At 52.4% G+C, this 24,692-nt stretch overlaps 2 protein-coding genes across 2 annotated transcripts; both read left to right on the forward strand.

Moving 5' to 3' along the window:
- Positions 1 to 3,846: 3,846 nt before the first annotated feature.
- MED26 (mediator complex subunit 26) lies at positions 3,847 to 13,281 on the forward strand. Its single transcript, XM_080988661.1, has 3 exons — positions 3,847 to 4,364; positions 7,427 to 7,501; positions 10,288 to 13,281. The coding sequence occupies exons 1-3, from the start codon at positions 4,290 to 4,292 to the stop codon at positions 11,953 to 11,955; spliced, it is 1,818 nt and encodes a 605-aa protein (XP_080844787.1). The 5' UTR covers positions 3,847 to 4,289; the 3' UTR covers positions 11,956 to 13,281.
- Positions 13,282 to 16,183: 2,902 nt separating this feature from the next.
- SLC35E1 (solute carrier family 35 member E1) lies at positions 16,184 to 23,522 on the forward strand. The gene is made up of 6 exons (XM_080988690.1): positions 16,184 to 16,640; positions 17,972 to 18,042; positions 18,874 to 19,011; positions 19,746 to 19,871; positions 20,704 to 20,949; positions 21,188 to 23,522. Exons 1-6 carry the CDS (start codon positions 16,199 to 16,201, stop codon positions 21,443 to 21,445), a joined length of 1,281 nt encoding a protein of 426 aa, XP_080844816.1. The 5' UTR covers positions 16,184 to 16,198; the 3' UTR covers positions 21,446 to 23,522.
- The last annotated feature ends 1,170 nt before the right edge of the window (positions 23,523 to 24,692 follow it).

The raw sequence follows: 24,692 nt of genomic DNA on the forward strand, positions 1-24,692 counted from the left end.
CTGCACGTGTCTTGGTGTCTTATTTCTTCGAAAAAGAGAAATCTCATGAAATTGTGGCTTCTTTTTGTGTCCAAGCATATATAAAGACGATTTATTTCGCCTGTGGTGGGGGTTATTTAGTCCAGTTGTTAAACTGGTTTATTTGAACCATGGTCAGGCCTGAAATGTGCGAAACCTGCCCAGCAGCTTAGCCGTGGTAATTTTGCGGCCAAGAAACCCCAATCTGAAGCCATGGTTTGTTGTCGGCTTTACAAAAAGCTTGGTTTGGTTTTAACCACGGTTTGGTGTGATGGGATTCCTCGGCCGTGATCTGTTCGGCTAGGGTAGCTGGACACTCAAACCGAACTCTGGAGAAGCCAAGCCATGGTTTCCCTGTCTCTGGAATGACCCGTGGCTTGTTCAGCAAACCATGGTTCTGTCTTCTTCTTCTTCGATCCCTCGTAGCCGAGTGAGATTGTCTTCCATAAACATGGTTTTAACAATGAGTCCACAAGTGGCTATGGAGGCCAATTCTGGATCCCCATGTCCTTCCACAGTGGGGACATTGGTTTCCGGGTGGGAGTTGATCCCCGTGAGCATTTGCCAAGCATGCCTTCCTCTCAGCACGTTTCTCCCTTGCGTCCTGAGTTCGAGTGTCTCCAAAGCCCATGACACCTTTGGGAAAGGCTGTTCTCCAACTGGAGCGCTCGCAGGCCAGTGTTTCCCAGTTGTTGGTGTTTATACTATATTTTTTAAGATTTTCCTTGAGAGAGTCTTTGAACCTCTCTTGTTGACCACAAACATTACGCTTTCCATTTTTAAGTTCGGAATAGAGGAGTTGCTTTGGAAGACGATCATCAGGCATCCGCACAACATGACCAGTCCAACAAAGTTGATGTTGAGGAATCATCGCTTCGACACTGGAGATCTTTGCTTCTTCCAGTACACTGGCATTAGTTCGCCTGTCTTCCCAAGTGGTGTGTAAAATATTTCGGAGACACCGTTGATGGACTCTTTTGAGGAGTTGGAGAGGAGTTGTTCAGCAAACCTTGGTTCTGTATTTTGAAAAGGTTCCTTGCGGCAAGGGGAGTTCGCTTGTCCAAGACTCTTACAGAAAGGAGGCAGCCATTACAGGTTCAAGGGAGCTGTCCGGAGCAAACATTCCCCCATTCCACTTCCCTTAACGGCGGAGGAATAGGAAGGCTCTCCTGTTAACGGTGCACCAGAAGCGATGGTTCGGCCATGATGGAAAATCCGCAGCTGCCCCACCCGGATTATTCCTTTGCCAAGTGACAACCATAACCTGCGTCATTTTTAAAAGCAAACACACCTTTGCAAATCACATAATTTAATGATCCCAGTGATTTTGGGGGATTCACAGAAGGGTTTTCCCCCTTTTTATTTTCAGTTCTGCTTGACTGCTAAAACTGAAGCGTCTACTGTCACATACATTTTTATTTTTTATTTTGAAAAAGAAGCCAGGCCTGTCTTGGTTTACCTCAGCGGCAAGGCCAGCGGTGGGGGGCGTACTTTAGACATGCCCAGGAACACCACGGCCCCTTCTGAATGCTTTTCTTACCTATTACTGATCAATGGGGCACATGTATTTTAGCTTCGGTTCTGCTGGATCAAAAAGTTAAAAATGCACCTGCAACATAATGGATTCATAGCTCTGAGGGAACACCCTGAGAGGAATCGTGGACAGGGGGCCAAATTTTTCAAAAACGTTGTGGTTTGGCTGGGCCAACAATTAGGTGGTGTGTTGGAAGTCTAGATTTCTGTACCGTACAGTATTCCCCACCCAAATGGATTTTTGAATTCTGAATTTATTGAAAATAATATTAATATATCGAATATATATTAAAATTCTTATAACATATATAAAGGGACCCCTGACTGTTCGGTCCAGTCATGACTGACTCTGGGGTTGCGGTGCTCATCCCACATCTCGCGGGGATTCGAACCGCCAACCTTCTGATCAGCAAGCCGAAGAAGCTCGGCGGTTTAACCCACAGCGCCACCCACGTCCCATATAACATATATAATGTATTAAGATGAACTGCAGTTCTCACTCAGGTCCACCAGGATGGAGAACTGTCGCTCACTGATTGGTCAGTTCGTTGGAAGTCACTTAGTATTACAGTATATAAAGAAGCCAGCTAGGCTGCAGTCAGTCTGACTCCAGGAACAGTTCTAGCTGCTGCAATAAAGAGCTGTGAATCTCAAAGAGCTGAGATCTTTGTCCGTCTTTCCTACTATTTAACACACACAGACACACACATATATATATTACAAACTATTGAATATATTTCATAATTTTTAAACAGGCAAATCTGAAGGACGGGACGAACTATTGAATACATATTTCTTTTAGACATATATTTTATATTGCGTTTAAACTGACGTAAATCTGAGGGACGGGCTATTGAACATATATATATAAAACTGATATCTTTCATGTTTAAACAGGTAAATCTGAGGGACGGGACAAACGAATACATATTGCTTTTATACATATATCTTTCACGTTTAAAATTATGTAAATCTGAGGGACGGGCTATATACATCATAGTTTTATATATATATATATATATATAATGGATTAATGGAGAGGGGTTCCTGTAACTATATATATACATAAAACTATGATATATCACATTTAAACAGGTAAATCTGAGGGATGGGACGAACTATTGAATACATATTGCTTTTATACATGTATTTTATATTTTTCACGTTTAAACTGAGGTAAATCTGAGGGATGGGTTTTGAATACATATTACAACAGTAATATACACACACACACACATATATATATACATATATAATATATACACATATAGAATATATATATGTGTGTGTGTGTGTATATATATATATATATATATTACAAAAACTATGTTGCATCTTTCATGTTTAAACAGGTAAATCTGAGGGATGGGATGAACTATTGAATACATATTGCTTTTCTGCATATATTTTATATCGTTCACGATTAAACTGACATAAATCTGAGGAACGGGCTACTGAATACATATTTCAATAGTAATATACACACACACACATATATACATATATAAGATATACATATATATATACACACACATATATATGTATATGTATGTGTGTGCATATATATATATATATACACGTATATATCTTTCACGTTTAAACTGAGGTAAATCTGAGGGATGGGTTTTGAATACATATTACAACAGTAATATACACACACACACATATATATATACATATATAATATATACACATATAGTATATATAGATATATGTGTGTGTGTGTGTGTGTATATATATATATATAAAAAACTATGTTGCATCTTTCACGTTTAAACTGAGGTAAATCTGAGGGATGGGATGAACTATTGAATACATATTGCTTTTCTGCATATATTTTATATCGTTCATGTTTAAACTGACAAATCTGAGGGACGGGCTATTGAATACATATTTCAATAGTGATATATACACACACATATATATATATACCTATATAAGATATACATATATATATACACACATATATATGTATATGTATGTGTGTGCATATATATATATATATATATACGTAGATATCTTTCACGTTTACACTGAGGTAAATCTGAGGGACGGGCCCCTTCGCGCCAAACGCCTCCCTCTCTTTTTTCCCGCCCTTTCTCCCCCTTTCCCGCCGCACTGCGCATGCGTGCCCGGCCTGCCAGAGAGAGAACCGCGCCGCCGCCCCCCCGCCCCGCCCCGCAGCTTGCGCCCCGACGTCACAGACGCGACGTTCCTCCTCCTCCTCCTCCCGCCCCCCGCCCCCCTCCCCCGTGCGTGCGTCGGCCTGCGCGCGGCGTCACGGCGGCGTCGGGCGTGTCCCAGGGTGCACCGCGCGCGGCTGCTGGCTCTTGCCCACAGTTGAGCAGCTCGGCCTCCTCCGCCGCCGCCGCCGCCGCCGCCGCCTGGACGGAGGAGCCCCGAGGAGGACGGGCGGCCCGGCCCGAGGAGAAGGGGGGGGCGACGCCGAGGAGGGGGGGAGCAGCCCGGGCCAGGCCCACCCCCGGCGGAGGGAGGCGCCCCCCGAGGAACATGCGGCTCCGGCTGCCCCGCGGCGCGGCCGGCGAGTGAGCTGAGGAGGAGGCGGCCCAGCGGCGGGGCGGGAGGAGGAGGAGGAGGAGGAGGAGGAGGAAGGCCGGCGAGCCCAGCGGGAGGAAGAGGAGGCCCGGCAGGAAGCGGGGGGAGGAGGGCGGGGGGGCTCCTCCTCCTCCCGCCGCCGCCAGCGCAGGGCTCCGGGTCGCCGCCTCGACGGGGCGGCAATGACAGCGGCTCCGGGACCCTCCCCGCAGCAGATCAGGGACCGGCTGCTGCAGGCCGTCGACCCCAACAGCAACGTGAGTAGTCCGGGGAGGGAGAGGGAAGGGTTAATGGGAGGGAGAGGGTTAATGGAGGGAAGCTTTTAAGGTTTAATAGGTTACTGGGTTTTAGTGTTTGGCTGGGAAGCCGCCCAGAGGGGCTGGGTGGGGGGGCCCAGGCAGTTGGGCAGGGTATAAATAATAAATTATTATTATTATTATTAATGGGAGGGAGAGACAGGGGAAGGTTAATGGGAGAGACTGGGGAGAGAAGGGTTAATGTGTTTGTGGGGGGGGTGTAGCGTTTTTGCACGTGGGGATGCGAAGGGGGGGAGAAGAAGTTTGTCACATATATACACACACACACACACACACACACACGTATGTATGTATATATATATATACACCAGCCCATGATAATTGCTGCTGCCATCCCGGGGAGGGTCTCTCACCTGGTTTCCTTCCTGGTTTCTGGGCTTGGGCTTTTAAAGGAAGAGTTGTTCAAAACAAAAAACCCACCCCACTCATACAGTGATAAGCATGCCCTCCAAATCTGGGGTCTCCAACTAATGATGATGATGATGATGATGTCCTTCAAACCTGGGGTCTCCCAGCTAATAATAAAGATGATAATCGGGTTCTCCCAGCCTGGGGTCTCCAACTAATAATATTGATCTTAATGTCCTCTAAATCTGGGGTCTCCAACTAATAATAGTGATGCTGATAGCGTCCTCCAAATCTGGGGTCTCCCAACTGGTGTTTTGTGCCCCTGGTCACGGCCTGCTGCAAGGTGGGTTGCCGTGCGGGTCTGTGGGGAAAGTGTTGAGAAGTGGGTACCCAGTTGCACGGTTTGGTTAAAAGCAGGCCCTGGGTGCAGAAAGGTGGAAGGCCCCTGCTGTAAGCGGGCAAGTTGCAAGAGAGGGAAGGGCTGGGGGTGGGTGGGGAAGGGCTCGTTGGTACGGTGGATCACTTGCTTTGCATGCAGAAGGTCTCTGGCGAAGGCCGGGGAATTATTTCCTGGTCAGCTGCTCGGCTGCCGGTCAGTCTAGAGACCGTGCTGAGCTATAGGGGCCCAATGGCCTGACTCAGGGGGAGGTGAAGGACTGCAGCTCAGTCGTAGAATGATCTCCAGGTAGGACCCGTGAGCCCAAGGCTCTGCAGTCATCATAGGCAACGTGGAGTTGGCTGGAGCAATGGCGTGACACAGTGTGAGGCAGCAGCTTCCAGCTGAAATGAGAGCCACGAGGTCAGGAATCTTGCTTTGATTTTTAAGGAAAGGGCCAGTGCTCAGTGGCAGGGTATCTCGCGGAAGACCGCCAATCTCAACCACCGGCGTCTCCAGGTGCAGGTTTGGGAGACCCCTGGGTTGACACCCTGGAGAGCTGCTGCCAGTCTGTGCAGGGAGTGCCAGGCTGGGTGGACAACCTGGGCTGCATCAGTGCAAGGCGTTGCTCTGGGGCGTTGGGCTCTCCAACGGGTTTCCTGCCGCCTCTGCCAGCTCCTCCTCCCTGGGCTTCTCACCTGCTAACATAATGTCCTCTTTTCTTTCTTCCCATCTCATCCTGCAAAAGTAAAAATCTCCCTTCTGCTGCAGAAATGCCAAGTCCGGTTTGTTGGCCCTTGGGCCTCCTTTTCCCTCTCCACCCACCCGGGTCTGCAAAGAAGGGGAGTCAGGACCTCGTGTATCCTCTGGGCTTGACCTTCCTCTTGCAGTTGCCCCCCCCCCAGCCCATTCCCCTGTTTTATTAGGCCAGCAGGTGCCTCCCCCCAGCTCCTTGCCTGTGGGTCCTTTCCCGTGCTCCCGCTTCGGGCCCCAGCACATGCCAGTCTGACGCTCTTTCCATGTTACTTGGCCCCGGCGGCTTAGATCCTAGCTGTAGACTGCGGCACCTCCTTGCCATGTAATGCTGACCCCCTTTCCCACACGTTCCCCCCCCCACCTGTCCGTGGTGGCACTTGTTCTGTGCCCTGGTTTATCGTGTTCACTTTGTGGAGTCTTGCTATCAGGGAGCACTACTTTGGGCTTGTATAGGAGGCCCTGTTTTCTGTAGGGTCGGGTAGATATGTCTCCTAATATATAAAGTGGGGGGGGGGGAGGCGTTGCGCTCGGCTGCTGGTCTTCACATCACCCCTCTGCTTGCGCCTTGACGGCTGCTGATCATTTGGAATGGGCACCACACACTGGCTGCACTTGGCGCAGAGGGGCTTAACCCGGCCACTCCCTCGGGCTTGTGTCTTTCTGAACGACTGCACCTCTTGCGCGTTCCCCCCCTCGCCCTGCAAACTTCCCCCTTCACGCTTTCTGTGCCTGCTGCCTGCGCTTTAACTCCCCCAATTCTCCTCAGATCTTTTGGGATGAAATCGTGCAAGATGCCCAGGGATGCTGTCTGTCTTTCTCTCTCTTTCTATTGCGCCTTCTGACTGGCAGTGGTCCTCCAGGGTTTTGGCCTCAGGGGGGGGGTAGTGTCTTTGCACCATCCCAGCGCTGGGATTGTTCCTTCAGGGAGTTGGGACTTAACCTAAGCCCTTCTGCATGCAAGGCGCATTTTGGTGTGTTTTTGTGTGGTGACGCCTAAAAGAGCCCTGATCGAAAGGGGGAAAGTTTTTCTCCAGGTGAACCTTCCTGGGGTGGCACCTTGGAAGAGAAGGCCATTCCTCTTCGGTGACCTTTAAGGAGGCTAAGGGCCGCAGAGGCCAGTTTTCATACCCGGTCGGGCTATGGCAGGAAGAGATGTTGACTTTTAGGGACTGGCAGAGTGTCTTCAGGGCTGATTTCTGCCGTTCTCGCTGTGACTTTATGATGTGTGGGGTGTCACTGGGAGCCTCTTAAGGACACCGACCCCGGCCAGTGAACGCCACTGGTGATTGAGGCACAAGTCCGGAAGCAAGGGGTGGTTGTCATTCGGCTTCTGACTCGTTGGGTGGCTGGACTTGCCTCTCAGCAGCGGAGGGAGTTGGGGCAGCCTTCAAAGTCAGCCAGATCCATTCATTTCAGCGGGTCTATGCTGAGCTCTCCTAGCGTCACACAGCGCATGGTGCATGGTGTTTGGCGCACGCTCCCGCCCAAAGCCTCACGTTTAACTGTCCTCTTTCTCTTCCAGATTCGTAACATGGTGGCAGTACTGGAAGTGATCTCCAGCCTGGAGAGGTACCCCATCACCAAAGAGGCGCTCGAGGTGGGTCGGCATTCACCTCCTGATGGAAATAGCAAAAGCTGTGCTCATTCTTATTTCTTAAAATTTGTTCTCCACTGAGGGTAAAAGCAAAAAAGAAACCGCCGAAGCAGTGTACAAAAGATAAAAGGGTGAAAACCAGAACAAAATCCGCAACCGTGCTTTAAAACGCGTAAAAGTTAAAGCGCTGAAATAGATTTAAATCATCTCAGCTTTCTAAGCATCTGAGCGGGTTTGCCTAAACAGGACCATGTTTAGCAAGCGCTGAAAAGAGTATGGCGAAGGCGCCTGCTTGACTTCAGTAGGGTGGGGTGATGTGGTATGCCTCTGAAAAACTGGGTTCTTTTGGATGCGGAACAGTCACCTGCAGCCGTGCCAATTCCGCCTGTCAAAGCGTTTGAGTTGGGACCACCTGTTGGGTAAGGTGATCTCACAGCTAAACTGGTCCCAAATTGTTAAAGGGCTCTAAATGCTAATAGCAGCGCCTTGAACTTGGCCCAGTTGCAAACGGGCAACCAGAGCAGATGTCTGAGCACAGGAGTTATACGCTGACAAGGCCTCGCTCACGTTCAGCAATCGTGCTGCAGTATCCTGCACCAACTGCAGCTTCTGGGTCAAGTGCAAGGGAAAACCCCTCAGAGAGCACATCGCAGTAACCCAGCCTTGAAGTAGCTTAGGGAAGTGACCTTGGGGTAAGCACAAGGTTTATGGTCTGCAGGAGCTCCCGCCTGGCCTTGCTAGCAAACCTCAAAATTGTAGTTGCCATGACCTTTGCTGGTTTGGCTTCCATCTGAAGGGTCGGCTGGTGCAAGACCTGCTTTCTCCCACCCACCCACCCCTCAAAAAACCACTGCTTTGACCATTTTGCAGCTTTAAGCAAGTATGATGGGTCGCCATATCCCGTGACAGTGGACTTGTATGGGCTGCGCCTTCTCCGCTGCCCTGGTCTTCCTCACAAAGCTCCTGGGTTTCCAAGCATTCCTTTCACAGCTCTGCAATTCTGTGGCATCCCCTTCCCCAGAACTGTGGGAGGTGAACAGCTGACTCAGCCTTGTGGACTGGGATGGGGCTCCCTGTGAGGGTTGGCCGCTTGTCTGAACATGTTTCAGCCCACCTGCCTCCTCCAAACGGGGGAATTCCGTGGAAGCGTCCCCAGCGCTCCCTGTGCCAGCGTCGGCCGGAGATACGGAGACTGATTTTCACAGCCGCCTCGCGTTGCCGCGATCCTTAGCCGCTCTGGTCGTTTCTGCAAATGCCAGACGGCTTGCGATTCTCTTCCCAAGCCTCGCAGGCTTGCGATTGTCTCAGTCTTGAGAGGCCTGTTCTGTGCAGGTAGCTGAGGAGACATGCAAACTGGCAGGAGGCTTTTCTGGAGACCTTACCCGCTGCCCTGATTTGGTGGGTTTGATTCAGTTGGCTGAAATATTTAGCAGGACAAAGCTGAGAGTTTCTCTTGTTCGTTTTATGAGCTGACGTCCCCACACTGCCCAAATGAAGTGAAATGTTTGTTTCAGCAAAAAGACACTTGGTGTGTTGATATTGCAGTCAAACTGAAAACTTTGTTTCTATTATTATTATTATTATTATTTAGTACAGTCGTACCTTGGTTTGTGAACTTGGAAGTGAGTGTTCCGTTTTGCGAACGTTCTTTGGAACCCAGACGTCAGACGCAGCTTCCGATTGGCTGCAGGAGCTTCCTCTTGCAGCCAATCGGAAGCTGCGCTTTGGTTTCCAAACGTTTTGGAAGCCGAGCAAACTTCCGGAACAGTTTCCGTTCGACTTCCAAGGTACGACTGTATTAACGTTGTGTTTTAAGACAACACGGCGGCAGGTCTTTCCTTTACACTGCGTAGATTTTGAAAAGTGGAAGCGCTGAAAGCTTTTAATTCTAGCATGGCTATATAAATAATCTGTGGGAAGACGTGGCAGCAGATTGGATCCTGACTTATAATTGGTTCCAGTTGTCCATTTCTTCTTGTGTCGCATCCATTCATTGGGTTATAGAGTAATTTTCTCAAGTGAGGTGCTCCTTAGAATTGTGGTGGGGGAGGAATCCACAGGGAAAATAAGACAGCAGCTAATTTCTGTGCATATCAACACACTTGTGCAACCATTGATCCTTCTTGGTAGTGCGCCTCCCCGCTCATAGAGCAGCGGTTTTCAACCAGGGTGCTGTGGCACCCTGGGGTGCCTCGATTTATGGTCAGGGGTGCCATGGGCAACACTGGCCTCTGTCCCTCTTTCCCTCACTCCTCGGATGCCCTCTTTGCCTTGAGGAGAGGAGGCAGAGGGCACGCTCCCCAAGGGAGGGTGTTTGGAAAAGGGTGAGGCTGCCAGCTCTGCAGGCAAGGGGTGACATAACTGGGCTACTGAGCCCCACAAGGGTGCCGCAAAAAGAATGTAGTTGCTCAAGGAGCCATGGACTCAAAAAGGTTGAAAACCTCTGTCATAGGGTGCTGTGTGTCCCTTGTGTGTCACAGGTACCCACCCACTCAGACCCCAAATTCCTCTTATTGGAGAGAGACCTTCCTGGACCAGGAGAAGCTGCCTCCTGCTGCTTTTGACAGGTTCACGGGAGCCTTTGCCCGCCTGGCACCTCCCTTGTGTTTTGAACTACGACTCCCATCAGCCCCAGTTCCATTTGGCCACACCAGCTGGGGACGATGGGACCTGTAGTCCGAAAAATTGGGGTGCTGAAGGTGGGGTGATGCGGTATGCAGATATCTTGCAAAGTAACATTCCCTCCCCACTTTTCTCTCTTGTTCCTTTCCCCCCCAAAAACTCCACAGGAGACGAGGCTGGGGAAACTCATCAACGACGTGAGGAAGAAAACCGAGAATGTGGAACTGGCCAAGCGGGCTAAGAAGCTGCTGCGGAACTGGCAGAAGCTGATCGAGCCGGGGGCGCCCAGCGAGGGGGCCGCCCGGGGGCCACCCAACCCGCCGGGGTCGGCCAATGGCGGCGGGGCCCACAACTGCCGGGTGGAGACTCCTCCAGCGGGGGTCGGGCCGAAGCCCGCGCAAGATGCGAAGGTCCGGAACGACGTCCAGAAGCTGCACTCCCCGAAGCAGTTGGCGGAGAAGCCAGCGGCCCGGAAGAGGCGGGGGGAGCCGCGCGATGGCCTGGCGGGGGCGCCTCTGCTGCCTCTGCCGAAGGCCTCCAAGGCCTGCTTCGAAGTGTTACAGAACTCCTCGCCGCCCCCGACAAACGGGATCGGGGGCAGCAGCCCAGACAGCTTCCCCAGCCCGCCGGACGCCGGCCTGCCCGCCGAGCTGGTCGAGGGCGACAAGCTCAGCAAGATCCCCATCAACGCTGTGCGCCCCCACACCAGCTCCCCGGGTCTTTTCAAGCCCTCTGCTTCGTCGCTGTTGAAGGTGGCGCTGCTGGTCCAGCAGGAGAAGGAGGAGGCGTCTGCAGCCGGCCAGCCCAAGAGCCCCCGCTGCTCCTCGTTCAGCCCCAGGCACGTCCGGGCGGAAACATTTTCCCGACAGCACACCACCTACTCCCCTAAGGGCTCACCGCCTGCCCCTTCCCCAACGAGGCCGCCACCCGCCCCGGACACTCCCGCCGGGGCTCCCTTGTCACCCCCTGCCCTCGTGCAGCCGGCGCTGGAGAAGCGGCTGGAGGCCCATTCCCAGGCGGGGCTGGAGACGCCCCTGCACGGCATCCAGGAGGTGCCGGCAGGCCGGCTGACGGCGGGGCCCCCTCTGAGCAGCGGAGCGGGCCCCCTCCTGGCAGAGCCCTTGCTGGCGGGCTTCTCGCCGGACGCGTGCCGGGCGGACAGCGACGGCGCCGCCTCGGGGTCGGACAGCAAGAAGAAGAAGAAGTACCGGCCCAAGGACTACGTGGTCAACTTGGACGGGCAGGCGCTGGAAGGGGGGGTCAAGCCGGTGCGGTTAAAAAAGGAGCGGCGGCTGACCTTTGACCCCATGACGGGCGAGATCAAGCCCCTGGCGCAGAGGGACTCCTTGCCGGTGCCGGCAGCCCACCCACCCGCTCTCCCCGAGCAACAGCACAGGACAGGCGCAGGGGAGGCCGCCGAGCCCAAGCCCTCCTTGCAAAGCCCCTTTGAGCAGACCAACTGGAAGGAGCTGTCACGGAACGAGATTATCCAGTCCTATTTGAACCGGCAGAGCAGCTTGCTCTCCTCTTCCGGGGTACAGACTCCGGGCGCTCACTACTTCATGTCCGAGTACCTGAAGCAGGAGGAGAGCACCCGCCGGGACGCCCGCAAGACCCACGTCCTGGCGCCCCACAGCAAGCCCACGGACTTGCCCGGGGTGACCCGGGAGGTGACCCGGGGCGACCTCGACAGGATTTGCGGCCACCACTGGCCGGGCGTGAATGGTTGCTACGACACACAGGGTAACTGGTATGATTGGACGCAGGGAATATCCCTCGACCCGCACGGGGACGACGGGCGCCTCAACGTCCTGCCTTACGTCTGCCTGGACTGAGCGCCGGGGTGCTTCTGACGCAAGGGGCAGTTCGGTGCGAGCAGGCGGGTGCGGCGGCTACGGCTGCCCACCCCTCCGCCCCCTGTTGTGCTGAAAAAAAAGGCTCATCCAGCGAGAGAAAGAGAGAGGGAGGGAGGGAGGGAGGGTGAGAGAGAGAGAGCTGGACCCCGGCAGTTCCTTCTTCCCTAGGTTTCTTTCTAATTATTCTTTTTTTTTTTTTGTGAAGTGCTGCTACCTGTCTACTAACAAAATTGCAAAGCGGGAGGAGGCGCAGAACAGAGGTTTGATTTAAACGGCGGCAACGGAAAGAGTTCCAAACTCTTTAGCCAGCCAGCTCTGAAAAAAACACAAAAAGAAAAAAAAGTGTTAGGGTTTTTATTTTATTTTCGTTTCGAAAGGTGAAGATTCTTTCCAGTGATTGGCGGGTGCCGAAATCCGAGGGCAGGCAGGAGGCGGGGAGAGGAATGGCGGGAAGCAGGAGGTTTTAACCAAGAGTAGCCGTAGCCTATTTATTTTTGTCCCAATTTTGTTTTTGTTTGTTTTCTTTCTTGGAAAGGGAGTAAGGATAATAGTAACAGCAGTGAGATGGTTTGAGATGAAACTGTGCAAAAATCCTGTGGTCAGTAGTTCTTCCTGGCGTCGCATCTGTCTCCAGAAAAAGGTGTGTGGCTTGCGGTGAGGGGTGCCAGTCTGCCAGGGTAGGCAGGAGGTAGTGCCCACCTTCAGGTTAGCATTCCACAAATATCCCTTCCTTCCTTCCTTCCTTCCTTCCTTCCTTCCTTCCTTCCTTCCTCCTTTCTTGGTGGGTTCTAATCAGATTTTTGGCTTCAGCCTAAGAAATGCTGGACCCACTACCCTTCGCCAGCCTGAGTGTGTCTTCCCGGAATTCTTTCTGCACATTTTTTAGGGAGAGGCAAGGGAGGGGAAAGAGCCCTCTCTCCTCCGTTGCCCCCCCCCATGTTAAAAAAGAAAGGCAAAATCCGAACCGTACAGAGGTCCTGTGAAAGGAGGGGGAGAGAGAGAGAGAGAGAGATTGGCGAAGCCTGTTCTGCAATGCTGGAAAATACACTTGTTACCATTCCTTTTTAGATAATTTGTTTGCCTTATGGAGATCCATCACAAAAATTAAAAAAAAAAAAAAGATGGGGAGAAGAAGAAAAAGAAGAAGCGCGACTTGCAGAAGCGAAACAGAGCCTTAGTGAATGTACAGTAACTATCCTAGACTTCTGCGTTCCTGGGACGCAGAAGGGAGCAACTTTGCTATTGGTCCTTTAAGTGGACACGTTGTGATATACATGTGGAAATAAAACAAAAATTTGCACAAAAGCACGGGCTGTCGTTTTTGAAAAAAGGGAAGTTCCCGGAAAGTTGGCCGACTTGAGTAAGGCAGCTTCCTGTAGTTGGAGGACTTGAGTCTCCAGCTGATTCTGGACTACAGTTCCCATCATCCCTGACCGCCAGTCCTGGGAGTTGTAGTATTCCCACAACCCAGGTGTAGCGTGTGCCTGCTGCTTCCATCAGCCCTGTCTGCTGGGAGTTGTAGCCTAAAGTGCCTGGCGAGGGCAGTACAGAGAACCCCAGGAGGTGTGCGTTTCTCACCCTGACGCTCCTGGGCCTACAGTGCGGTGTCAGGGGGCTACAGCTCCCACCCTCTCTTACTGGCTGGGGGTGCTGGGAATTGTAGTCCAATAACCTCCAGAGAGGGGGACCATGTCAAGTACCTACAATCTATAGAACTGGGATGGGTCGAAGGCTGTGACCCTTTTGATGTCGGTCCAGGAACATAATCCCTGACCGCTGGCCCTTCCGGCTGGAAGAGATGGGAGTCCCAAAGGTAACATCCAGAAGGTCACTTGCTTCGCCTACCCGCTTCCCTTGCTATTTGTCTGCTTTTAGAAATACAGTGGTGCCTTGGAAGTCGGACTGAATCTGTTCTGGAAGTCCATTCGACTTCCGAAAACGTTTGGGAAGCAAGGCGCGGCTTCCGATTGCCTGCAGGAAGCCAGAAGCCATGTCGGACGTTCCAAAGAACGTTCAAAAACCGGAACAATCACTTCCGGTTTTCGATCATCCGGGAGCCGAAACATTTGACTCCCAAGGTGTTTGAAAACCAAGGTACGACACTATCTCCTTTGAGCAAGTTAGTGAAGACGGGATGTGTGCAAATTTGTTTTTGGACTTCAGTGCCAAAGGAACCAATTTTTTTTTTTTATTAAAAATTTTCTTTTAATCAAAAGGGGTTTGCAATTAACACGGCCCCTGGTTTCCAAGTAAGTGATTTGTTTATTTTTAATGCAAGCGCACCTCACCACCTCCAAGTTTTGTTTGGGGGGGGGGACATGCTTTGCTTGGGACCAGTTTTTGTGCACAAATCCAGCAACTGAAGCTTCACCCCCCCCCCTCATTTTTACCTCCCCAGCAGATTAAGTTTTCCTCTGTCGAACTTCTGCATATTCTCAGCTGTTAAAACCACTGCACCCCAGAGCAAGGAAAGAAAAGAGAGGAGAGCCCCCGCCCCTCTTTTTCACCACTGGGGGGGCCTTTACCCTGCATTGTGGTGGTACCCAGTTCAGGTAGCAGAATCAAGAAGTGCCAGTGGGTATATTTTTGCCCCTTGTGGTCTCTGGCTAATTTTAATTGAACACTGCGTGCTTTGAATCCATTTTTTTGGGGGGGGGGGTCTTTGCACTGCAATGAAGAAGGTGCATGCTCCAAAAAACAGCTGGAGACCCAAGTTTGGGAAACACAGTGGACGGTCCCAGGGCTTACGTCGTGAACTAGACTGAGACCTGCGGATATAGTACTGTATACACATAATATAATAAGGAGAATAATGCTTGTCTAAGGAGACGGGACTAATAAAGATAAATGTAAGTTGTATATATCAAAATATTGAAAATGCCGAAATAATAATAATAATAATACTTTCCCAGGGAAATGGGGCTAATACAGATAAATGTAAGTCGTATATCTTTGGCGATCATTCGTAGCTGAGGGAGATTGTCTCCACCCCCGTCATCCACCCCAGATACAGAGATCCAGCGCCGAGGGCCTTCTGGCGGTTCCCTCCCTGTGAGAAGCGAGGTTACAGGGAACCAGGCAGAGGGCCTTCTTGGTGGTGGCACCCTCTCCCATCAGATGTCAAGGAAATAAACAACTATCTGACTTTTAGAAGGAATCTGAAGGCAGCCCTGTTTAGGGACATTTTTAATGTTTGGTGCTTTGTCGTGTTTTTAATATTTGTCGTGTTTTTAATATTCTGTTGGGAGCCGCCCAGAGTGGCTGGGGAAACCCAGCCAGATGGGCGGGGTATAAATAATAGGTACATAGGACCCTTGTACCTACGGGCCCGCCTCTCCTGGTATACCCCGTGGAGGACCTTAAGGACCACAAATGAAAACATCTTGGAGGTCATGGGCCTCGAGGAGGTTAGACTGGCCTCGACCAGAGCCAGGGCCTTTTCTGCCTTGGCCCCAGTCAGGTGGAACGCTCTGTCCCAAGAGACCAGGGCCCTGCAGGACTTGACATCTTTTTGCAGGGCCTGCAAGATAGAGCTGTTCCGCCTGGCCTTTGGTTCGGACTCAGTCTGACCCTTATGTTTCCCTCTCCTTCTGGTTTTGATCTAAGGGCTACTTTTAAAATGAGGCTGCCTTTTAATCTGTATTTTAAATTTTTTTTTTTTTTCTTTTCCTATTATGTTTTTACTTGTAGTTTTACTGGTGTTAGCTGCCCTGAGCCGGGCTCTGGCCGGGGAGGGCGGGGTATAAATAAAATTTATTATTATTATTATTATTATTATTATTAAAATGTTGAAAATGCATAAACAAATAATACTGATAATAATAATAATAATAAATAAATTTATTATTTATTTTTATGATACTGATAAGAATCCTCGCCCAGGGAGACAGGACTAATGAAGATTAAATGTAGGTTATATATATCTCAGAATATTGAAAATGCATAAAATCATAAGAGCAGGAAGAGGAAGTAATGGCTCTCAGGCGGCGGCAGGCCCCGCCCCCTCTTTCCCAGGCCCCGCCCCTTTGTGGGCGCGGCCTTTGACGCCACGACGCCCCTCCTCGGTCCCCGCCCCCTCGTGGGCGCGGCCCTCCGCCTCTTCCGGCCGCTTGTCCCCGCTCGGCTCCCGTAGCCACGTCCGCTTCCGTCGCCGGGCGGAAGTGACGCGTCGGAGCGCGCCGGGGAGCGAGCGGCGGCCGCGAGGGGCCGGATCCGGCTGGGGATGGCGTCGTCTTCGTCGCCGCTGCTGCTGCCTCCTCCGCCGGCCCTGCTGCCCCCTTCCTCGCCGGCCCTCCCTCCCGGCGCGCCCCCGACGCCCCGAGGGGGAGGCGCGCCCCCGCCGCCGCCGCCGCCGCCGGGGGTCTTCCGCGTGCCCGCGCTGTGCCTGGCCTGGTACGCGCTGAGCGCGGGCGGCAACGTGGTGAACAAGGTGCTGCTGGGCGCCTTCCCGCGGCCCGTCACCGTCTCGCTCTGCCACGTGCTGGGCCTGGTGGCGCTGCTGCCCCCCCTGCTGCGCGCCTGGCGCGTCCCCGCCGCCAGCCCCGCCCAGCTGCCCCCCCGCGCCTACCCCAGGCTCATCCTCCCGCTCGCCTTCGGGAAGTACCTGGCCTCCGTCTCCGCCCACGTCTCCCTCTGGAGGGTGCCCGTCTCCTACGCCCACACCGGTACGGGGGCTCCGGGGCATGGGCAGAGGGCCTGGGGACGGAGGGAGGGAGGGAGGGAGAAGCTGGTCCTAGCATGGCAGAATTGGCAGGGCACCCCCACGGTCATCTAGTCCAGCCCTACAGAGGGGGCAGGTCCTCTGCTCCTGGGAATGTGCAGAGTGCCTGGAAAGAAAGAAGTTGATGCTAGAATTGCAGAATAGGGAGGGCACCCCCACAAACATCTAGTCCAGCCCTACAAAGGGGGCAGGCCTTCCGCGCCATGCTGCTCCTGCAAATGTGCAGAGTGCCTGGAAAGAAAGAAAGAATTTGATCCTAGAATTGCAGAATTGGGAGGGCACCCCTACGATAATCTAGAGCAGCCCTCTAAAGGGGGCATGTCCTCTTCTCCTGGGAATGTGCAGAGTGCCTGGAAAGAAAGAAGTTGATGCTAGATTTGCAGAATTAGGAGGGCACCCCCAAGCCAAGATGTTGGACAGCCACCTGTCGTGGATTTTTCAGCTGAAATTCCTGTGAGGATACCCAGAGCTTACAGGGTTAACAGCTCAGGAAATGACGTCCTGTCACTGGGGGTGTATCGCAGGGGGTTGGACTAGATTACCCTTGAGGGTCCCTTCCCGTGCCTGCAGGAAGCGGACTATCTGCCCCTATATCTCCCAGAGGCTTTCAGCGCCACCAGCCCGTGATGGGGCCTTCTTGGTGCCAGCCCCCTCCTTGCTAGCATTAGGAGTAACTGAAAAGCGGCTGGAAGAAACGGAAATATATTGCTTCCAACCGCATTGAAATAATTGGTTTTGAGGGTGTTTTGTGTTTAACTTCTTTTTTGGGGGAAAGAAAAAGCATTGTCCTGTTAGCCACAGTGATAAATAGTGGGTCATTTGTCAAGCTCTTGAGTATTTTATTTATTAAACCTATTGGACAGGACCACATTATGCCCATTCATCTCACTGTGTTTGCTCTGCGTAAATGTCTCTTTTTTTTTTTTTTTGTCTAAGATGGGATACAACCCAAGTAAGGGGCTGAAATATTGGGTGGCTTCCCTTCTTCGGTTTTGGGGTCCCTTGTGAGAGTGAAGACTCACACTGTGTGGTCGTTCTCCCTCATGTTTCCCAGGGGCTTCTGTCCTCCTCTGCATGCAGAAGTCCCGGGTTCAACCCTAGCCCCCACCTCCAGCTGGGGCTGGCAGAGATTCCTGCCTGAGAACCTGCACAGCCATGGCTGCCAGTTGGTGTAGACAGTCCTGAGCTTGTTGGACCTACAGCTCCCTGCGTTCCTCCTCGCCAGTCTCCTCTTCTAGCTTCTCTTCTGCCTCTCTAACCTCCTTCTCCTTTCAGTCAAAGCGACGATGCCTATCTGGGTGGTGCTGCTGTCGAGAATCATCATGAAGGAGAAGCAGACAACCAAGGTAAGAGGGAGGAGGAACAGTGGGCGAGACGCCGCCCTTCTTTCTGGAGACAAACTCCCTGGCCCTGAATGGGGTCACTGTGCCCCTGAAGGACCAGGTGCGCAGCCTGGGGGTCATTTCAGACTCACAGCTGTCCATGGAGGCGCAGGTCAAGTCTGCCTCCAGGGCGGTTGTCTAACTCACCAAAGTGGTTCATATTCTGGTTATCTCCCACTTGGGACTGCTGCAATGCGCTCTATGGGAGGGTTTCCCTTTGAAGGTGACTCGGAAACTATCAACTAATCTAGAAGGCACCTCCCAGATTGGTGACTGGGTGTAGCTGCTGGGACCATATTACTCCAGTCCTGAAAAATTGACATTGGCTCCCAGTACGTTTCTGAGCACAATTCAAAGTGTTGGTGGTGACCTTTAAAGCCCTAAATGGCCCAGTATCCCTGAAGGAGCGTCTCCACCCCGGACACCGGGGTCCTCCTCCCGAGGGTCTTCTGGCGGTTCCCTCCCTGCGAGAAGTGAGGTTACAGGGAAGCAGGCGGAGGGCCTTCTCGGTGGTGGCGCCCGCCCTGTGGAATTCCCTCCCATCGGATGTCAAGGAGAGAAAGAACTACCTGACTTTTAGAAGACATCTGAAGGCAGCCCTGTATCAGGAAGTTTTAAATGTTTGATGTTTCATCGTCTTTTTAATATTCTGTTGGGAGCCGCCCAGAGTGGCTGGGGAAACCGAGTCAGGTGGGCAGGGTACAACAAACAAGTTATTATTATTATCTTTGGGATGGTGATTTTAAGGCGCTTCTTTCCCACCTGAAGTGCTTTCCCCCTCCTTCCTCCCCCCAGGTGTACTTATCCCTCATCCCCATCATCGGGGGCGTCCTGCTGGCCACGGTCACGGAGCTGTCCTTCGACACGTGGGGGCTCATCAGTGCCCTGGCTGCCACCCTCTGCTTCTCCCTCCAGAACATTTTCTCCAAAAAGGTACCGTCCACGTTGCCTCTCGCGTTCTGCTCGGCAGGGACAGCTGCGCCACCGGCCTCAGGGACAGAATCTGGAATGGCTGCCTTGGGAATCTTTTGCCAGCCCAAAACCAGCCCCTGCCCATTCCAGCTAAATCGCACTGGCGCTTGCGGTGCAGAAGAACCAGTGGTGTCCTGGTGGTAGTGGTGGTTTGTGGAAGATAATAGGCATCGTATCCTAGAGTCTAGAGCGTTACCATCCTTGCACCCCTCCATTTTTGAGCCTGTAAGATCCGAGATGCCCCTAATACAGAGGAACCTCAGTTTTTGAGCGTCTCGGGAGCAGAACGATTTGGAACCTGGGCGCCGATAACCCAGACGTAGTTACTTCCGTTTTCGAACTGCTTCCGAGGCTTGTTTTTTTCTCCGTTGAAATTGCCGCCTGCCCGTTGTGCCTTGGTTGTCTAACGTTTATGGGAAATCGAACGATCTTCCGGAACGGATTGCGTTGGACACCTGACTCTGTTATTCCTAACAGAAATGCCCCTGGTCCTTTTGGGAGAAATGATCTCTTAGAACACGTTCGTTACAAGCCATCTCTCACAACCGCCCCATACTCCTTTTCCCAGTGAAAGCGAACGAGGCAGCGCTTTGTGTGGGGCACAGAGACCGGCCTCTTTTTCCCTGTGGGTGCTGAGCAGGAGGGGGAAGCAAGTCGAAAGTGCCCGTCCCTGATCTCTTTTTCCATCCTTGCAGGTGCTGAGGGACTCCCGGATCCACCACCTGCGCTTGCTGAACATTCTGGGCTGCCACGCGGTCTTCTTCATGATCCCCACCTGGGTTCTGGTCGATCTCTCTGCCTTCCTGGTTGAGAACGACTTGGTGAGTTCCTGGGGCAGGGAGCCCCCTTCCCTTCCTCTCTGTGGGGCTCCCTTTGAAGGTGACCCGGAAACTACAACCAGTCCAGAATGCGGCAGCTAGACTGGGGACTGGGAGTGGAGACCATATAACACCAGTCCTGAAAGACCCACATTGACTCCCACGACATTTCCAAGCACAATTCAAAGGGTTGGTGCTGACCTTGAAAGCCCTAAATGGCCTCAAAGGCCCAGTAGACCTGAAGGAGCGTCTGTAGCATGGACACCAGGGTCCATCTCCCGAGGGCCTTCTGGTGGTTCCCTCCCTGCGAAAAGTGAGGGTGCAGGGAACCAGGCAGAGGGCCTTCTCGGTAGTGGCGCCCGCCTATCAGATGTCAAGGAAATAAACAACTATCTGACTTTTTGGAGACATTTGAAGGCAGCCCTGTTGAGGGAAGTTTTTGATGCCTGATGTTCTATTGTGCTTTTAATATTCTGTTGGAAGCCGCCCAGAGTGGCTGGGGAAGCCCAGCCAGATAGGCAGGGTATAAGTACAGTAGTACCTCGTTTTGCGACCGGGATCCATTCCGGAGCCCCAGTCACTGGCAAACCCCAGGACGCTGGACAAAGTGTTGCGCATGCGTGAGCGGCGAACCCGGAAGTAACCAGTTCCGGTACTTCTGGGTTTGCCACGGACGTCCGACGGAATGGGCGCTCGACGGGGCGGAGGTGCCACTGTAATAAATTATTACTATTATTTTTTATTATTTCTACCGGAGTCTCGACAGCCCCCGGGAGTGACCGCGGGGCTGGTGGGGAAACTCCCCGCTGTCCCTTGAACCCTGCCTCCCTTGCAGAGCTCAATGGCCCATTGGCCGTGGACCCTGCTCCTGCTCACCATCAGCGGCTTCTGCAACTTCGCCCAGAACGTCATCGCCTTCAGCATCCTCAACCTCATCAGCCCCCTGAGCTACTCGGTCGCCAACGCCACCAAGAGGATCACGGTCATCAGCGTCTCTCTCCTCATGCTCAGAAACCCCGTGACCTCCACCAACGTCCTGGGGATGATGACTGCCATCCTGGGAGTCTTCTTGTACAACAAGGTAGGTGCCTCTCTTTTTTTGGTGGGGAAGGCAGCACTCCCTGCTCGCGATTCCCCAGTATACTGTCTCTGACAGTGGAGGGAGGGAGAGGGTTGCCTTCGTAGCCAATTGCCATCTGTTACCTTCGCTGTCCTTCGCGTTTACATATTAATATAGAGGGTTGGGCTGGATGACCTTTGGGGGAGACATCCCGGTTCTCCGAAAGGGAGCCTGATGTGAAGCGCTTTTCTCCCCGCAGACCAAATACGACGCCAACCAGGAGAGGAAGAAGCAGCTGCTGCCCATCACGACGGGAGACCTCCCCGGCGGCCTGGAGCGCCACAGAAGCCCCCAGGAGAAGAGCCAGAACGGACTTTCCTCCTTCCTGCACCACCACGACGGGGACTTCCAGTACGGCAACCGGGGAGGGGGAGGCGGAGGCGTCCTGGCTGACCACTTCCAGTACAGCCGGCAGAACTACCCCGCGATGTACAGCTCCAGCCGCTACGACATCTAGCGAGAGGCTCCGTCCCGGCCGGCAGAACCCGGGACTCTCCGAGGACGGAGAAGGGTCCTCAAGCACTTGGGACTGTATGTTTGTGGGCCGGGACTCCCCGTGAGCAGGAGGAGAGGAGGACCGTGTGTGCACTTGGAACAGAGGAGGAGGGCAGCTGCATGCTGATCAACTTTCTGCCCAGGGACACGGGTGCGGATCACGGCTGAGCCCCCCAAGCCCAGCCTGGGCCTCTGCGGTTGCCCCTGAACCCACTGGGGGCAGCAGAAAGATGGCCAGTATTCTATTTTTCCTTTTCCCCCGTACGGATTTTTGTTTTGTTTTCATTTGGGTTGCACTCTAACTTTTTTATTGTTTCGGTTGCTTTGTCTGGCAGCCGCGCCGGCCTTTGCCAACCTGGTGCCCTCGGGGCGCTCCGGACACCCGTCGGCACCCGCAGAGCTCCCTGTGAGGCTCCGGGTCGGCTGAGGCCGAGCTCTGCTGCTGTTTTCAAAGTGCAATTTGCAAGAAGCGTCTTTCTCTCCTCCCTGCGGAGGAGCAGGCCGCTTCTTGTATCCCGCAGCCGTTGCGAGGTTTTGTGTGTGTGTGTGTGTAGTCGAGTTTGTAGCCGCCTTCTGCTCCGGCTTCTGACCGTCGCAAAGAGATACTGAGAGAGAGCGGCCATCTGTTTTAAAATAATAATCATGTTACGCCGAGCGACGTGTGAGAAATTTAGAGATACGCTTCTTAAACGTTCCCTCTCCCTGTTCATGCCCCGATCCTGTTTTTTAAATCATGAGGTCTAGGAACCCTTTGATGACGTCCCCGCCTGCAGCAAAACTGCGCATTTAGGAAAGGGCTCTTTTTGGGGGTTGCAAAACTAGATTTCAGCCTTTAAAAATGAATGGATTTGCCGGGCCTATTAAGTTTAGTGTGTCTGCGAAGTAGCACTGGGCAACAGGGAAGATTTGGAGCCAATTTGCTTTCTTCCTCTCCGGCCTTCCAAAGGGGGTCCACAGCGGGTGGGGCCATTAAGACTTCCAACCCGGAAACCCCTTTTAAAATAAATCCGTGCGCACGGTTTCGTCCCATTCGCACCTTCACTGTCCGACACAGCCTTCTCCTGCATCCTGGAGCTGTTTCTGCCATCGGGGCTTTGTCTGAAATGAGTAGGTCTCTTCGTCTGAGTTTTGTAATCATGTTTCTGCCTTGGCCAAAGGGAAAGGGGGGGGGGAAGCTTTGGAGACCCCGAGACAGGAGGTCTCAAGAGGCCAGCCCTCTTCTTCGGCCTTGGATACAAGCAGGGGAACAGTTTCACGCCTGCCTTCTCTGTTTTGCTTTCTAATACGTACACACCCAGTGAGAGTCTCATTTTAGAAAGCAGCTTGGAGAGGAGAGGGAGCAAGCCGTAGGTGGGGAGCAGCTGCTCTTCGAGGCAGCGGGGGGTCCCGATGTGGGCAAATTTTGTGCCTTTCCCCACAGATAACAGTCTCTCGCTTCATCTGGTGGCTTTCTTCCCCTCTCTCAGCGATGACGAGATCCCTTCTTGGGAGAGCAGGACACCAGACACGGCACCAAGCTTTTCCCATTCAGAGCTCGCCTCTCCCCAAGGCGAGCAACTCTTCAGGAATGGCTTGCCTGCCCCAGTTGCCCCCCAAAGTCTCCGCTAGCCCCAGATCCAGCTGTCAAAGCCCCCATCATTGCCCCGTCCGAAATGGCGGGGTTTTCCCAGCCCTGCGGCCATTCCGGTTCTTTTGCCGCCCCTCGGCCTGTTTGCCAGGGAGCTGCGTGTTTGCGTGTTGAGTGTGTTATATCTATAAGGGGAGGGAAGGCGGAGCGCTTGAGTCCTTGTGTGTATATATATATATATTCCGCCCGGATGTTGCCATTTTATTTGGTTTGGAGCGTGTCGTGAAACCTCTGCCCCTTCTCCGAAGAAGCAAAACCACCGCCTGGGAGGAAGGGGTTTTGTTCAGAGAAGAATCTGCTTTTCAAAATCTCCGCGTCGACGGAGCATCGTATTTTTATTTTTTTGCAAAATTAACCGAAGTTTGACCCCCCTCTCTTACTTCCGTTCCCTGCCGACCTGGCTGCGAAATGCAAACAAGCGATGGGCGAGGGGTAATGGGGTGTGTGGAGGCTCTCAGGTCCAGGACTGGGGGGCGGGTGGGATTCCCTCTTGTCTAAAATCAGCATCTTCAGGAGGGAAATGGCAGAGCAGTTTATTAGTTGCCTCTGCCCCCAAAACGAATACTCCAATCCGTCTCCTGACTCTCCAGAGGCAACCTGGTGCCTTGCAGCTGTTTTCCGAACAGACTACAACTCTCCTCATCCGTAGCTAGCAGGACCAGTGGTCAGGGACGATGGGGACAGCTGGGGACCGACCCAAGTTTGAGAAACTCCAGACCGGAGCCTCGATCATTTGTAAATTATGTGGGCGATTTCCGAAGGGAAGTTTCTTAATTGATAGGTGCAGGTGTACATGTTTTTAGCAACAGCGTTCCCTCCTAGCCCTTAAGTACGAGGAACTTCTTACAAGTTTGTTTCTTCTGATGTACAGGAACCGTGGTTTGTCTTTTTCTTTTTTTAAGCCCCTGCAAACTTAAAAAAGAAAAGAAAGAAAAGTTAATGGTTTTCTTTTTTAAGCCTGCAAACTTTAAAAAAAAAAAAGTTAAAATGGAAAAAAGGGTGTGTTGTAATTATGCTTTTAAAATATCAAAAATGTAAATAAACCAGAATTCTGCAAGAATCGAAACTTTCCTGTATGGAGTCTTCTTGGCTACGCCTATGGTCCAAACACTTGCATGGGAGACCAGGGCCGAATTTAGGTTTGATGAGGTCCTAAGCTACTGAAGGTAACGGGGCCCGTTCTATGTCCGGCTGTCCTTTGTCAACAACAAATTGTTGCTCTTTTTTGTGTTGAATATATGCTATATCGTAATATATGGCCCTAACAGGTATCAAAACCCATTTGCACATAACAAAATAGGAGACTACACAACATGAAACACTGTTGCTGTATGTAGGTTTTAATTTATTTGTTTTTTATATTTTGGAAATGTACATCCAGGGTTTTTTCCCCCTTTAAAAAAATTTTTGGGCCCCAAGAGAGTGGAGACCTCAGCTATACCTTGTTTAAAAAGGTAAAGGGACCCCTGACCATCAGGTCCAGTCGTGACCGACTCTGGGGTTGTGGCGCTCATCTCGCTTTACTGGCCGAGGGAGCCGGGAGCTTCCGGGTCATGTTGCCAGCAGGACTGAGCCGCTTCTG

The sequence above is a fragment of the Podarcis pityusensis genome, assembly GCF_964106645.2.
Source record: "Podarcis pityusensis genome assembly, chromosome: 18".
Classification (NCBI taxonomy): domain Eukaryota; kingdom Metazoa; phylum Chordata; class Lepidosauria; order Squamata; family Lacertidae; genus Podarcis; species Podarcis pityusensis.